General features: G+C 42.0%; 1 protein-coding gene across 1 annotated transcript in view; it reads left to right on the forward strand.

Moving 5' to 3' along the window:
• The window catches only part of LOC126151382 (shematrin-like protein 2), a 310,746-nt gene that overhangs the window by 90,780 nt on the left and 202,153 nt on the right, over positions 1-17,813 (forward strand). The window contains exons 5-6 of the mRNA XM_049915937.1: positions 7,225-7,277; positions 10,614-11,021. Of these exons, the coding sequence (XP_049771894.1) occupies positions 7,225-7,277; positions 10,614-11,021 (461 nt within the window). The remainder of the gene's footprint in view (positions 1-7,224; positions 7,278-10,613; positions 11,022-17,813) is intronic.

Here is a 17,813-nt window from a genome sequence, read left to right on the forward strand (position 1 = left end):
ATGAAATACATCACTGATTCTGTATATCAGAGGTCCGACAGTTTATTGGCATGTTTGTAGAGGTATGTTGCGTTAGATGTCTACGAACAGGTCATTTAACTCGCGTAAATATAAGGCCACTGATCTGCGTACGCCGTGATGACGACCGATAGCGACCCAGATGGGTTCCATAGGATTTGCAGTAGGCCAATTTTGTCGTCGAGACATCAACGCGAGTTCATTACAGTGCTCCTCAGACCACTGTAGTGTCATTCTGGCACCAAGATACAGACAAGTTATACTGCCGAAAGATGACATCACCATCGGGGAAGGACGGCCGGGGTGACCAAGCAGTTAAAGGCGCTACAGTCCGGAACCGCGCGACCGCTACGGTCGCAGGTTCGAATCCTGCCTCGGGCATGGATGTGTGTGATGTCCTTAGGTTAGTTAGGTTTAAGTAGTTCTAAGTTCTAGGGGACTGATGACCTTAGAAGTTAAGTCCCATAGTGCTCAGAGCCATTTGAACCATTTTTTTGAACCATCGGGGAAGACATCAAGCATGAAGGGATGAACGTGGTTCGCAACTGTTAGCCTGTCTCCGGTCACCACCACTGGTTCCAACCAAGCGCAGGAAAATGTCTCCCATAGCATAATACTGCTGCCATCACCCTCTGTCCGTGGCGCGCTGCACGTTTCCAACCGCCGTTCAGCTCGCCGACGGCGTTTGTGGAGACGATCATCGACCTAGTGTAGCAACAATGTGATTCACCCGAAGAGCCGACACGTTTCCATTGATCGACGGTCGAATCCCAATGGTCTCGTGCCCACTGCAATCGTAATTGACGCTGTCGTTTGGTCAACATGTAAACACATAGTGGTCGTCTTGTGCGGAGCTCCATGTTCGACATTGTACAATGGACACTATGCTCCGAAACACTTGTGAGTGCAATAACATTGTACTCCTTCGTCACAGATGCCAAAGATCTCCAGCTATCCTTCTTTACAAAGCAGTCAAGCCTCCGAACCCCACTTTCTGTGAAGAGTCGTGGACGTCCAACTATTTGCAAAAACAGACATAATGTCTTATGGGATAACAGCAATCAGTGATTTTATAATGTTACTTAAAATCCGTCTTGATTGCAAATTTTTTATTCATATGACCGGTTTCGGTTCATTCGGAATCATCTTCAGATCTGATATTTCAGTTACAGGAGTAGCCCGTCCAAATCCAGCAACTTTCACATGCTACGTCATGTAACTGAAATATTAGATCTGAAGATGGTTCTGAATGAACCGAAACCGGTCATATGAATAAAAGATTTGCAATCAAGACGGATTTTAAGTAACATTGTCCAACTATTTAGCGGCTAGTGGTAGTTTCACTGTCCTTCTACCTCTTTCCGTAGATGCTCAACACAATAGCACGTGAACATTCAAGCAGCATCGCCGTTTTCGAGACAATCTTTCAGAGGCTCAGGGTAATAATACTCTGCCCTTTTTCTAAGTCGCTTATCTCAATGGATTACCCCATTTGCAGCCCATATCTTCGCTGGGTGTTCCCCCGTCCGGGTCTGCTCCGCTTACATACTTTTGTTGTCACGTACCCGCAGAGCCACCAGGCAGCATATAATGTCGCGGTGGGCAGTGGTCACAATGTTTTGGCATTTCAATATATATTTATGTTGAGGGTCAACTGTCAGTCCTTGCACCAAGCGTCGATTCTCTGCAGGTCTTCGCTATAATTTTTTAGTGTTGCGTCTTCTCCTTGTACAATAGTACCACCCGTGAAAAGCTTCATGGAACTTCCGATGTTGTCTACTATTTTTTAAGGTAATGGACCTATAACGCTTCCTTGGGATACCCCTGAAGTCAGTTTTGTGGTGTCGCCGCCAGACACCACACTTGCTAGGTGGTAGCTTTTAAATCGGCCGCGGCCCGCTAGTGTACGACGGACCCGCGTGTCGCCACTGTCAGTAATTGTAGACCGAGCGCCACCACACGGCAGGTCTAGAGAGACGTACTAGCACTCGCCCCAGTTGTACAGCCGACGTTGCTAGCCATGGTTCACTGAGAATTACGCTCTCATTTGCCGAGACGATAATTAGCATAGCCTTCAGCTACAATTGCTACGACCTAGCAAGGCGCCGTATTCCATTTATATTGAGAGTCTATTATTGTATCATCAAGAGAGATGTTCTACAAATGTGGCTTAAAGTTAAGTATTCCAGAAGCTACGTACTTTTCTTTATAGCATTCATTACGTATCCTGTTTCAGACCTCACGCCAGCCTGCTTGAGTTTAACGCGTGCATTTCGGCCTTCTCTAGCTATACAACAAGTTTTACATATGAAGACTTAACTGAGAATAAGTTGTCTTCTGTTTGCTAGAAACTATTCAGTGCAATAACACAGCTGACCTGATATTCCATACACCCGTGTTTTGTTCATTAGACGGCAGTGCGAAACTGTATCGAATGTCTTCCGAAAGTCAAGGAACACGGCATCTATCTGAGACCTGATATCTACCGCCTTCTGCTTATCTTAGAGGAACAGAGCGAGGTGGGTTTCAGACGCCCAATGTCTTAGGGACGCATTTTGAGACGACAGAGATTTTAGGTCCCAATAAATATCTTAATACTCGAGCTACAACTGACCGATGTCAGAGGCATATGACTAACGATTGTGCATGTGTTCGATAATCCTTCCTCAAAACAGAAATGATCTGTACTTTTTTCCAGGCATCAGGAACACTTTTCTCCTGCAAACACCTACAAAAAAAATGGTTCAAATGGCTCTGAGCACTATGGGACTTAACATCTGAGGTCATCAGCCCCCTAGAGTTAGAACTACTTAAACCAAACTAACCTAAGGACATCACACACATCCATGCCCGAGGCAGGATTCAAACCTGCAACCGTAGCGGCCGCGCAGTTCCAGGTTGAAGCGACTAGAACCGCACGGCCACAACGGCCGGCAAAAACCTACAGTACACTGCTGTTAGAAACAGGGAATGTTCTTTCACACATTCTCTGTAGAATCGTTTCGGTATCCTATCAGGTGCAATGTTGGGTCATTTCAATTGATTTTCTATCTCATGGCTTCTTATTTCATTATCATCCATTCTGCCGTTCACGCGACGAGTTGAAGGAAGTACTACAGTACGATATTCTTCTGTGCAACAGTTTTGGAAAAAGACTTTTAGTATTTCGGCCTTTCATGTGCCGTCCTCTGTGTCAAAGCCATTATGATTGCAGAGTGTCTGCAAAGATGGTTTAGGTTAGTTTACTGATTTGTCACAACGCTAAAACTTCTCAGGGTTTTCTGTGAAGTCGGTAGACAGAATTTCACTTTCGAGTACGTTGAAAGCTTCACGCATTGCTCCCCATGCGCTGTTTTCTGTTTCCTTTGATATTTGTTTCTCTGTGAGGCTACGTTTAAATTTGCAGTGAAGCTTTCTTTGACTTCGTAGCAGCTTCCTAATATGGCTGGTGAAGAACAACAGGTCTTTTTTCATCCCTCACAACTCTGCTCGGCTCATAGCTCTAAAGCGTATTGTATGAGGGCGTGCTTAAAAGTAAAGCATCCGAATTGTTTTTGCGAAAACTCTTAAAGCTTTTTAAATAAAACACACATTATTAGCATTCTGCATCTTTACTCTTCATGTTTACAGATTTATTTCCCAACTTAGTCACCCTGGTGACGAATATATTCCTCGAAATGAGAGAGCCGAGCGGTTCTAGGCGCTAGAGTCTGGAACCGTGCGACCGCCACAGTCGCACGTTCGAATCCTGCCTCGGGCATGGATGTGTGTGATAGGGGACTGACGACCTCAGACGTTAAGTCCCATAGTGCTCAGAGCCATTTGAATTATTTGAAAGGAGAGACCAGTTTGTTGATACCACCACTAAAGAATTTTTTACTTTGTTGACGGAACCCCAACCTCACCTTTACTTGCACCGCATCAACACTGTCAAACTGAAGCCTTCGATGGTGTTCGCTTGCTGAGGAAACAGATGAAAATCTGATGGGGCCAAGTGGAGACTGTATGGAGGATGATCGATGACAGTGAACCAAAGGCGTCCTATTGTTACAGATGTCGCGACCCTCGTGTGCTGTTTGCCATTGTCATACTCAAGGAGAGCGCGCTCCATGCGTGGACGGAGCCTTCGAATTAGAACTTCAATTACAGGACATGTTTCTCATACACCGCCATGTTACACACTACAATTCGGAGCCGTCTCGCAATCGAGGGTTGCAGATATCTAGACATGACGAATAAAGATGTAGAACTTTAATTACGTTTGTTTTATTTAAAAAGCTTCAAGAGTTTTCGCAAAAGAAATTCAGAAGCATTAATTGTCAGCATGTCTTCTTACAACGCTGCTGAATATGCCTAAATCCACATTTACATCTACATGGTTACTCTTCAATTCACATTTAAGTGCCTGGAGAGGGTTCATCGAACCATTTTCATACTACTCCTCTACCATTCCACTCTCGAATGGCGCGTGGGACAAAGGAATACCTAAATCTTTCCGTTCGAGCTCTGATTTCTCTTATTTTATTATGATGATCATTTCTCCCTACGTAGGTGAGTGTAAACAAAATATTTTTTTTTCATTCGGAAGAGAAAGTTGTTGATCGAAATTTCGTAAATAGATATCGCTGCAAAGAAGACCGCCTCTGTTTCAGTGACTGCCACCCCAATTTGACTATCATATCAATGACACTCTCACGCCTATTGGGCGATAACACGAAACGAGCTACCCTTCTTTGCACTTTTTCGATGTCCTCCGTCAATCCTATCTGGTAAGGATCCCACACCAAGCAGCAATATTCCAGTAGAGGACGGACAAGTGTAATGTAGGCTGTCTCTTTAGTAGGTTTGTCGCATCTTCTAAGTGTTCTGCCAACAAAGCGCAGTCTTTGTTTCGCCTACCCAACAATATTATCTATGTGGTCTTTCCAATTTAAGTTGTTCGTAATTGTAATTCCTAGGCATTTAGTCAAATTGACAGCCCTTAGATTTGTGCGATTTATCGTATACCCAAAATTTATCGGATTTCTTTTAGTACCCATTTGGATGACCTCGTGGTTTTCTTTGTTTAGTGCCAGTTGCCACTTTTCGTACTATACAGAAATTCTCTCTAGATCATTTTGTAATTGGAATTGATCGTCTGATGGTTTTACTAGACGGTAAATTATAGCGTCATCTGCAAACAATCGAAGGGAGCTGCTCAGATTATCACCTAGATCATTTATGTAAATCAGGAACAGCAGAGGGCCTATGACGCTACCTCGCGGAACGCCTGATATCACTTCTGTTCTACTCGATGATTTAGCATTTATCACTGCGAACTGTGATCTCTCTGAGAGGAAATCACGAATCCAGTCACACAACTGAGACGATACCCCGTATGCTTGCAAAGTGATTAATAGTCGCTTGTGAGGAACGGTATCAAAAGCCTTCCGGAAATCTAGGAATATGGAATCGATCTGAGTTCTCTAGTCGACAGCACTCATTACTTCGTGGGAATAAAGAGCTGCGGGATTGGACGAGTGGTCTGAGGCGCTGCAGTCATGGACTGTGCAGCTGATCCCGGCGGAAGTTCGAGTCCTCCCTCCGACATGGGTGTGTGTGTTTAGGTTACGTCGTGTGCAAGCTTAGGGACTGATGACCTTAGCAGTTAAGTTCCATAATGTTTTACACACATTTGAACATTTTTTGAAAGAGCTATCTGTGCTGCACAGTGAACGGTATTTGCTGAATCCGTGTTGGTTTTGCATCAATAAGTTTTTTTCTTCAAGGTGAATCATAATGTTCGAGTACAGTATATCCTCAAAAATCCTACTGCAAATTTAGGTCAGTGATATGGGTCTGTAATTCAATGGGTTACTCCTATTTCCTTTCTTGACCTGTGCTACTTTCCAGTTTTTAGGAACAGATCTTTCGTCAAGTGAGCAGGTGTATATGATTACCAATAAAGGCGCTAGTGTGTCTGCATACTCTGAAAGGAACCTGGTTGGTATACCATCTCAACCGGAAGACTTGCCTCTCTTAAGTGATTTGAGTTGTTTCGCAACACCTAAGATATCTACTGTTATGTAACTCATGCTATCAGCTCTTCTGGTTTCGAGTTCTGGAATATTTACTTCGTCTTCTTTCGTGAAGGAATTACGGAAAACTGTATTTAGTAAATCCGCTTTAGTGGCACCATCATCGGTAACATTTCCGTCGCTATCGCGCAGTGACGGTATTGACTGTTTTTTGCCACTGGTGTACTTTACATACGACCAGAATCTCTTTGGGTTTTCTACCATATTTTGAGACAATGTTTCATTGTGGAAACTATTAAAAGCATCTCACATTGACGTCCGCACTAAATTTCGAGCTTCCGTGAAACTTAGCCAGTCTTGGGCATTTTGCGTTCTTATGAATTTGGCATGCTTTTTTCGTTGCTTCCGCTACAGTGTTCTGACGTGTTTTGTGTACCACGATGGATCAGTCCCATCTCTTATTAACTTATGCGGTATGGTTCTACCTATTGCTGTCGATACTGTATCTTTGAATTTGAGCCGTATCTGGTCTACACTTACATAATTAGCTTGGAAGGATTGGAGACTCTCTCTTAAGAAGGCATCAAGCGAATTTTTATCTGCTGTTTTAAATAGATATATTTTGTGTTTTGGTTGATATGGTTTTGAGCCTCCTTGTGTTCACTAATCCCTGTATCCGTCATGACGCTCTCTATTAGATTAGGATTATTTGTGGCTAAGAGGTCAAGTGTGTTTTAGCAACCATTTACAATTCGTGTGGGCTCATGAAGTAATTGTTCAATGTAATTCTCAGAGAAACTCAACGATGTTAGTGCTCGAGATGATTGCTTCGTGCTGGCCGTTCAGTTGATCTGAAATCTGTTTCTTGTCACTCCTCCTAAGCTGGAGGTTCTTCCTGCCTTTCTTTATATTAATATTTACAGCCATATTCAGTGATGCCGTAACGGCGTTGTGATCACTGATTTTCTGTTGTACTCTGAGTACCAGCAGATCTGAGATCTTCTTCACTTTTGTATTGACAAATTACTACTTTCCATAGCTCCACATAGCTCCTGTATCAGCGGAGGTAGTTACGTAGCTGTGCAGTTTCTGTGAAACCGGACGCCGTAATTGCGCTCTGGTGAATGTGGGGGAGTAGGCGGGTATTGGCCTGCTACGGGTATAAAAGCCCACTGCTACCTCGGAATAGCATCAGTCATTGCTCGCTCTCAGCAGAACACGCAAGCAGCAATGAGGATCCTGGTGAGTACCAACAGTAAATACTTGCTGCAATAGAACGCCCTAGTACCAGTCTACTGTAGATGCATTTATGTACCTAAGTATGGGATACACATTCAATAGAAACATCGAGCGAACTAATTGAGGATTACAACGCCAAAATTTTGAACCATATGCAGCACTCCTCCACGAAGCGAAGAAATAGGTCAAGGTTTCTTTGAGAAGGAGAGATCACGGCAAAAAATACCGAGAAAGCGGAACTATAAAACATTCGAAGCAATAAGCCTAATGGGCAACGGAAACACAATTCGAAGAATACTGAACTATCAGACACTCGAAGAAAAAGCCTAATGGACAACGGAAACACAATTCCACGAACACCTCTTCAGACACCCTTTTAAAAATTAGAATCTAACACGAATTTGACGTCAAGGTTACAAGAACGGCATACTTGCTAAGACTGGAACGACGGAGTAAAAGATTGACCATGTGTTGTTCTGGCAACCATCCCAGTAATTGTCTGATCTAATTTACGGAAACCACGGAAAACTTCAGATAGGATGATACAGCTTATTATTTCGCAAATACAAATTCTCGGGACCATTGAACCACCTCACTTAATGAATTTAGGTACAATCCGAATGCTTGAGATAAGGCCCCTATTATCGCTGGAGATCGACTTGCACTAATAAAAAAATATGTAAACGAGAATAATAAAGTGCTAGTCTTCCCGTTAACATTCAATGAACGGAAAGAAATGATTAAAATATTACGCAACTGAACTGTAACATACAGTTAAGCAATCGGAGATACATATTTTCTCTAGAAATGAGAATTTTATGTTCCTATACTTCTCATCTCACTGCTACCTGTAGCTTAAGTACTGAATGTGAGTATCATACAGTCTAAGTATAATTTCGTTCGTTAGTTACGTAGGAAAGAATTATTTCGATAGGCTATTCAAGGCTCAATTTCATTAATACTTAAAATTTATCCTTTAATTTTCCTGCTTGCAGATGGTATAAAAAATTTACTTTATTGACTTTCCATATTTCATCTACGGTGCGCTAATTTATTGGGAAATCATTTCAAGTATTACAAGCGTCACAATCCTGTATGTTTAGTCGTAACTTCTGAAACTTGTAAAACTGGTTACCCATATATTCATCGTCTTTAGCAAAAGTTTCTTTTCAATGAGTCAAACATTATTCCTCCCACCACATGCTGGACATTAATTATTTGAATATGGAAGAAACCACTTAGATATAACAGGGCTGCTCCTTTTTAGCAGGGAATCTGGTTCCAATTACTCTCCATAACCGTTGCCCTGTTAAAGAGCTTAACTAAGTGATCAGAAACGGTGAAAAACAGTGTAACAGTAGTTTCCTGTTTCTCAAAAGGAGTCTCAATTGTCTATATCATCACATAATGTAGCAACACTTTCTCTTTACCCTTCCACATCTTTGACACAAGAAATGTGCACTGTATCTTTAAATTTTTGTCATAAGTATAAGAAGTATCCAGAAAAATGCTAACATGTGGAAACATCGTATACTGTCTACGAAAAGTTGGTAATCTACTATATATCTGTGTTATGTAACATGGCCACGCATAGTAGATGACATCGACCTTTGGTTTGTAATGATGCAGCTACATGAAAGGACGAGGAATCTTGCCGTATAAGTAATATTCGAGCATTTTCTGTGTAGTCTACATCAGAGCAGTTGCGGCTATTTCTAATAGAAGTATGTACTTTTCTTAATGACATTTCAGAAGTCTTGCGAACAACAGTGAATGACATAATAATGACATTTTACGACAGAAACAGTTGCGAAATGTCAAAATGTGAAATTAAAGACTAACAGTCCAGTTTAGTACACCTAGTCCAAGCGCAGTTGCACAATGTTTACTCGGCACTGGAACTCACAGTTCCATGCCGTCAGGTTTCAACATAATTCACACGACAATATACCGTTGAAATATTATTAAGCATCATATCACGGGGTCAGAGTACGCCGTAGCTCCAAACGCTCTCGGTCGCTACGTCCAATCTGCGTATCAGTGCACAAAACAAGTCGCGAGTTTAAACAGTATAACAAACTATTCGCAAATTACAATTCACATGCATGAAAATTTTATCAGTTAAGACTTTTTCATTTCAGATAAAATCTGATATCATAATGCTACGTAGACTTTCATCACTAGAGTATATTTCTGTTAAGACTTCCGGGCTCACGAGCTTCATTTGTCCTCAGAAGTAAAAAGGTAACTGCCATTTTATCTCTAAAGATGTCTCCCGCAGTCAGAGACGAAACGCCAGAGAATAGTTGTATATTAGATTGTTGCATTAGTTGGAAGCGTTTTTTCGTGAGTTTAATAAACACAGCAGATACACATAACACAGACTATTCATCAACAATACAGTTTATTCTCCTTCACTGCTTACAACAGTCTGCCAGCGCTGGGTAACATTTCGATTTCGCGACTGTAGAAATCACGTGGTTTTAAAGCGAAAATCTCGTCGAGCAATGTTCGCAGCGCATTTTCATCCGGAAAGGACGTTTCTTGAAGGCTGTTCAATAGAGAATGGAACAGGTAAAAATCTGAGGGTGCAAGATCAGTTGAATGCGATGGATGCGGAACGACTTCCGAACCCAACTACTATCAGTCTGGCAGAATGCGGGCGGGCGTTACCGTGGAGTAGCATCATTTCAACCAGTCTTCCTGGTAGTTATTATTGTTTAGTTTCTGCAAGACGTCTCAGTTGTTGACAATAAATGTCAGCAGTGATGGTTACACCTCAGGGAAACAGTTTGTAGTACATTGCACCAGATAAATAACATTATCTTTTGTGTACGCGCACAGGTTTATGTATGGAGAGTTGCTACTTTGTTTGGACCTCCAAATGACAGAACAATAATATGTAAATTAGCAACATCGAACTACAAATAAAAAGTGACAATCGATAAATAACCCCATAGCAACCAGAATACCGGCATGTAATGAAATTAGGCACCAACCTCGTATATCGGCACAACCTTTATGACTTGAAGTTTTGTATAGCCCTCTGGTCCGCATTGCTATACACATTTACTTGTATATACTCGCAATTTCTACATTCTACGTGTAATTTTCATAGCTTCATAGGAAATTTAATTGCATTTCTCTTTCAGTAACAGTTGATTTTATGCAATAGAAACAAGTGCTGCACGCAAAACAGTTAACACATAAGAGTGAAACTATTTTATTCAGATATATGTGGAATTTCTGTGGTCTGTAAACATGCAACATAACAAATTAGTATTCGCAGCTCTATTAACTATCGTAACAGTTTGGCAACAAATGTCTGATTCTCAACAGGTGTGCGTGTATCTGTGTGGTCTGGCCCTGTCCGTCCTAGCTGAGGAGGAGCAGCCGGTGAAAGAGAAGCGAGGACTCTCCAGTTCGCTGGGTGGCTATAGCGGTGGCTATGGTCTGGGAGGTGGCTACAGCGGCGGCTATGGAGGCGGGTATGGTGGCGGCTACGGAGGTGGATACGCTGGTGGACTCGGAGGCGGCCTTGCAGGTGGCATCGGGGCCGGCATTGGAGGGGGACAACCACAGATCACTGTCAACAGAATCCCTGTCCGGGTCCCAGTCCCTGTGGAGAGGATCGTTCGAGTGCCTGTGAAGGTCCCATTCACGGTAACTGTGGACCGGCCTGTCCCTGTGCAGGTACCGCAGCCGTACCCTGTCCCTGTAGACAACCCTGTGCCCGTCCCTGTCAAGGTCCCCACCCCAGTGTCTGTCCCAGTGCCTCAGCCCTACGTCGTTAAGCGTCCAGTGCCGTATGTAGTCAGCGCTGGCCACGGCGGTATCGGAGGAGGCATTGGTGGTGGTCTTGGAGGAGGCTACAGTGGTGGCCTTGCTGGAGGATACGGTGGAGCTGCCAGTGGCTTTGGAGGACTTGGGGGTTACGGAAAGTATGGCCACTGAATTCTGGAGCCAAACCCAACAACTTTACCCATACACGCCACCAGTATCCATAGTAATGGAATGTAAAAACTTTAAAAAATAAATTTTTCAGAATAAAATCTTTTCACTTCTCATTTATTGTCTCAACACTGAGAAACTACATTTTGATCTCCTCATCTCACAGGAAAATGAAGGAAATCAAGTTATGTAACCATTCTTCCTCGTGTTTAGTCCAAAACAGTACCAATTTCATCTCTCAGTGTATGAATGTGATGTTTGTCGTCGGAGAAAATAATGTATTTTACACGTTTGTTACTGCAAAATATGCAGATTTAGCTTATACTTATTGGATAAAGTTGACACAAAAAATGACTTGGATCATATGATGTGATCTTCCTGGTGTGGTGGAAGAAAGACTTGAACTAATGCTACCTGATTACACTCATACATGTGCTTGTTACGGCTCTTCTTCTTTATGTTTTTGAGTTGTAATTTCTCGCTTTGTTGATGAGTCTGTTTGCTTTACATCCCAGTGGAGAACGCCTTACTGCCTGTCATTTGTGACAGTTATGTCAGCATTAAGTATGAACGTCACCGACGCTGACATCGCAATAACAAGAAGTACCATCACATACACACACACATACACACGCCAATTTAAGACTCGAAGCCATTACTCTATGACCTCTGAAAGCTGAGCAGCATAGACAACTAGGCTGGCTGTTAGCCAAAGTATTAAAATTCAATGTCAGTCTATCTATGGTTTTTCAATGTTTATTCTGAGAATAAAACCTTTAAGATACACCATTATGAAATATCTAATCACAATGATTTTTTGCGTACTTGGTGTCTTAATTTCTTTTGCAATAGCTGTTCACATTTCATTCAGCAAAATCTATATTTACAAACAAAAAATAATAATAAATGAACACACTTCCCAAACCTGATTCCCAGTTTGATAGTTAGTTACAGGTTTCATAGAGCACTTTCTCAATAACCAGTTATCTCATGGAACATGTTACTTCACAATGTATTGAGATAATTAGTTTTGATATGGCTGTTTACTCATTATTTACAAACGAGTTCACATTATACAATATAATATTTAGTTTAATGAAATATCATGGTGCAATGCTGTTGCACTAGATACGTTAAGACGTCATAGAATAGTTTCCATTGTGCGAGAGAGGACCGTAGAGGACAAAAACTGTAGGAAAACACAGACATTGCACTATATCAAACAAATAATTGTGGATGTTTAGTGTAAGTGCAACTCTGCCTAGGAGAGATTGGCGCAGGAGAGGAAGTTGTGTTGGGTCACATCAAATCAAACGCAATACTAAAGTCTCAAATATAAGAGGCTTGTTTGTAAATAACAATTCTACGGAATAGAATGTATTGTGCAGAATGAACTAATTAACCTACTTCAAGTTTCGTTTTTCTATGACATGAATAGCCAAGCCGTGTTGAGGCCAAAAGTAAGATGAGATTGCAACTTGTCTTGTAAAAAAAAGAAACCTCAATAAAGCATGTTTTGTATCACGTGATCAATGAGGGACAGGTGGAGAAGAGTCTAGGTGAAGTGAACTGTCCCATTTCCACTAACGACTTCTTGAACAGACACCTGGTGTTCATGATGGGTACATACATTACTGCCACATCAGTCACGCACACTCAGGAGTTTAGCACTATGGCGACATGTTTCTGAGTCAGCAAATATAGTTCGACACCGCCTGCACTGCGGTGCAACTACGTCAGCTCCTATTACTGAGGCTGCCCCAAATGTTTACCACAAGTTTCTGGTACTGCAAGAGTGCAATGGATGTCGAACTTGGTAGGACGAATCCCATGTCGCCGTCGAAACTTATTCCTGCATATAGCCACACAACGGCAATATTTGCGTCTGATACCTACGCGAAGCACATTTGTCTATAATTATGTGAGAATACTTTCAATTTCTTAACACAAACTTAGCAAGAAACCGTTCAAGACTGTGAAATTAAAGTTCCAGGTTAATGCCAATGATGCCTAGCTTAGTTGCAGTGAGGACACAACGGCCACCCAAATTAGGCAGCTTATAATATAACCGCCGGAATTTATTACTTCCATACCCTAAATACGAATGATGATCGCGGGTACGCCACACAACCTGACGTCGTGTTGTAAGGAAACTTCTGTAAACACATGATGGGAGTATTTTATTTTGGAGTGCACAATTTTGAAACTGAAATTAGACGAAAAAATAATTCTCTTCATGTGATAACTGGAAGACTGTAGATATTGTCAATAATATCCTCCAGCAATGAAATTATATAATAATAGTTTAACATGTCAATAGTAAAAAACTCATAGACACATTCATGTGAACTACGTTATTAATCACGTGTAATGATACTTAAACAGTCTTAAATGGGTTGTGCAGATAGAAATATTGTGTGAAGTCACTGGAATGATTTTTAAATATTAAATACCGTCTGGAATAATTCTTGTACCGAAACAAAGTAAACTTTAGTACTGTTATGTGAAGTAGGACTCTTACGGCAAAAGAGTGGAATCAGATGATTGAGTCTGGATTGACAGTACATTATTTATCCACTTATTGGTCACATAATTAAGTAGCATCCTACAAGCATAATAATGATCTGTTCTAAAAACTAAATTTCATTCATTAAATTGATTTAAATCGAATATCATTCTTCCTGTACTAATTTTTACTTCAAAGCATAAAAAAGGAATGATAAGAGAGTATTACTTTTAATTTAGCACCATGTTCAGTAAGGTAAAGCACAAGACAACAAGCTGGTGCAAGCAAATTAATAATTATATTTAGTCCAAACGCATCAAGAAATTACCATGCAACCGATTAAAACCTCTTAAGAGTAGTAAGAAGATAAATACAATTAAAATGAAGCTTTACTTTTCAGGAACCAAGATGTTTGCCATCTGAATACTGTTATTAGATACAACTTGGTACTTGAACCACAGTCGAGCAACCCATACAAGGAACAAGAAATATCTCAGAAACTGATATGAAACAAATCAGTATTACAAACAGAAAAACATGTCTTCTATTAGTAACAGGAGCTACTACAGGCCTGCATCTGTGCAACAGTACTGTTAATCGTACTGCACAATATGTAGCATCCAAACTGTCCACTGACCACATACACTCGTTGAAGAGCTATAAAATTCTACAGCAAACATTACTGTGGACCACCAGCTCAATACATTCATTATTAACACACTATGGACACACTGCATGTAAGTAGTCGCCAAATAATGCCAGTCATAGTATCCATCGGGTTACAGTACCCATTCGCAAATGAATGCTGCTTGCCACAATTACTTATGCACTCATTATGGCTACTGTATAGCTCTGTGTTTCTGATGTACATAGAGCATAGACATGTTATCGGCACGTCCATAACCCATAGGTTGAAACGCCTCAATACAGCTCAGCTCAGCATGCTCACCCTTATTCCACATGGGCGGATCGCCACATATCAGCAGCTCATGGCCTAGCTGCCAGGCAACTGCCTCTGCCCTTGTTGTTCTTCTAAATAGTGCCACACTCGGCTCGTACTCCCCCCCCCCCCCCCTAAACCGGCAACCTACTATGGAGAATCAGACTAGTCTTGAGAACCTAGGTTAATCTCAGAGAGGTGAGCCCTAATTTCCTTTCCCGTAACTAGATCACTTAACAAACCAATGAAGGAGGTAAGAAACCTTTTAATCTCCAATAGAACCTTATATCTGGGCAATAATATCTTGCTCACCCTTTCACAGGCCTTGCTAACAGCCTGAAAAATTCCTAACAAAAACTTCGTGTCCAACGCACTTATATTACAGTGTTTGGCTTCCCTCTTATGAACCTGCTGAATGTTCTTTTTAGCCGAACTCCATTGTGCAACCATCTGTTGATAATCTCTCTTTTGAGGGAAGAGGTCATCAGCAGACCAAAATCGCATAGCACAGTTGCTGTACAGTAGCCCAAAGGCAAGGTGATTACTTTCACGAGGCATGGTGTTAAATACCATCGTTAATCATCCACTTTGGTTCCATCATTAACCATCCACTTTTGTTACTGCTGTGATAGGCTATTGGGGTCTCTCTAAGATTTCTATGAATGTGATCTGCATGCGATGAATTAAGGTATCAAGGTTGTTGTTCCAGAATGAGATTTTCACTCTGCAGCGGAGTGTGCGCTGATATAAAACTTCCTGGCAGATTAAAACTGTGTGCCCGACCGAGACTCGAACTCGGGACCTTTGCTTTTCGCGGGCAAGTGCTCTCACATCTGAGCTACCGAAGCACGACTCACTCCCGGTCCTCACAGCTTTACTTCTGCCAGTATCTCGTCTCCTACCTTCCAAACTTTACAGAAGTTCTCCTGCGAACCTTGCAGAACTAGCACTCCTGAAAGAAAGGATACTGCGGAGACATGGCTTAGCCACAGCCTGGGGGATGTTTCCAGAATGAGATTTTCACTCTGCAGCGGAGTGTGCGCTGATATGAGGACCGAGCGTGAGTCGTGCTTCGGTAGCTCAGATGGTAGAGCACTTGCGCGCGAAAGGCAAAGGTCCCGAGTTCGAGTCTCGGTCGGGCACACTGTTTTAATCTGCCAGGAAGTTTCAAGGTTGTTTTTATTACATGACGCTCTCCCACGCCCAGGCAAAATTTCTTGAAGGTATGTGCAGTAAATGGAGTCGCAGTATCAGTTACTATAGATAGCGGAGGTCCAGAGGTACCGAAAATGCCCTGTAAACTTTGGATCACTACTTTAGTTGTCACCAGAACTGTAGGCAGTAATCAGACGAAGTCTGATTTTCTCAGGTGTCTTATACACTGCTAAACGTGCTCCCACAGGAGATTCATACAGCTACAGAACCAGATCCTTGGGCACAAATTTCTTAAAGTGATTATTCCTGCATGATGTACAGCATACTACCTTCTACTCTCAAAACAGAATCTTGTATTTTCACCTTTATGAACCCTCTACTTCAAAGATGTGTGTACATAATTTTATAGATAATTTTCTTGTTTGTGGATGTGTTAGGACACGCACATAATATCTGCATCGTTTAGTTATGCGCGCACAGACGCGTCAGAAATGCTGCACTGCACAGAGGCTAGTCAAGTCTACATTTTACGGCAAAGATCCCCCAGCGTTAAGGGTTGATCACGGGCAGAGGAAATAGCAGTTGTAGTGAAATGTTGTCGCAGTTAGCTTGTTCAGGAAGAATGCAGAACATGTTTTAAGCATTATTTTATTGATCTGGTTGAAGGTATTACGTAGACGAACGTCTTTAGTACACAAAAGAGAAGAAGCTGTTTGAGGAAGATGGTAGCCCATACTCAGCAATGTCTTCAGAAAGACCAACCGTTCACGGTCAGATTTGGGGCACATAAATAAGATGTGGTTGACATCAGCTTCCGACTCAGGATCACACTCACATGCTGGTGAACTGTAAACGTTGATCCGATGTAGATGTTGTGGGAAAGAGGCATGTTTGAAGCGGAGTCTTATGATGGTAGAAATGGTGGATCGGTCCAGATGTGTCCTCATGAATCACGGCTGTGAAGGAATCCGAGGTTGTAGTAATGCGTAATAACCGCCTTTTGTCTGTTGAGAAACGTTCCACATTTCCTGCCATTGTTGTCTTGCGTGATCCTTGACTTCACGTAAGTAGTCTGTATAAGGAAGGTGCAGATCCAGGACGGTGCCTAAGGTTGCCACTTGTTTGGCTAATGCATCAACTTCATCATTATAGAGGATACCAGAGTGGGAAGATACCCACAACAAATGGATTGTCCGGTCCGTGCGTGTGCTGCGAATATATTCAGATATCACATCCAAGATATAACTGTTGGTTGTTTTGTTCCATCGACTGTACTGAATGTTTTTAAGAACGCTTTGCGAGTCAGATACTATCAATATCTTGGGGAAGTAAGTGATAGAGACAAACTTAAGTGCTTCCAAAACTGCCACTGTCTCCGCCGTAAAAATAGAAGTGCTCGTAGGCAGTTTGAAGGTTTTGCGGATCTGGATCTGAGGGCAGAAAAAAGCGCATTCTGTACACTCTTCTTGCGGAATTTTGGAGCCATCGGTATATACACAGAGAAAATCCGGCCATTGTGCTTGAACGAGACTATTGAAGCCAACGTTGACATTAGTACTGTCCAGTCAGGTCGTACTTAAATAATGGACTGGGATCTGGGAGCAGAGCGTTGGAAGATGATATTCAAAAACAGGTAGCTGCGCTGAACGTCGTATAGAATGTATGTCAGTTGACCAAGTGTTAAAGCTGGCAAAAACGGCTGGCACTTCATTCCTTCTGTGGGATTCAATCCACAGTCGATAAATGCAGTCTCTACTTTGATAGACGGAACTGCCCATAATGGCCATGCCTTGAATGTAGAGTTTGTCCGAAAACATTTTGCGCCTAATGCTCAAGGGCATCTCCCTCGCTTCTATTAAAAGGGCGTTGGTGGGCGTCGATCGCATGGCTCCAAGACAGGTACGAATGGCTCTATATTGAAGAGTATCTAATTTGGAGAGATGGATCTTTGACGCAGTGTGATAGAATTGACAGCCATAGTCTAATC

Source organism: Schistocerca cancellata, chromosome 2, assembly GCF_023864275.1.
Source record: "Schistocerca cancellata isolate TAMUIC-IGC-003103 chromosome 2, iqSchCanc2.1, whole genome shotgun sequence".
Lineage (NCBI taxonomy): Eukaryota > Metazoa > Arthropoda > Insecta > Orthoptera > Acrididae > Schistocerca > Schistocerca cancellata.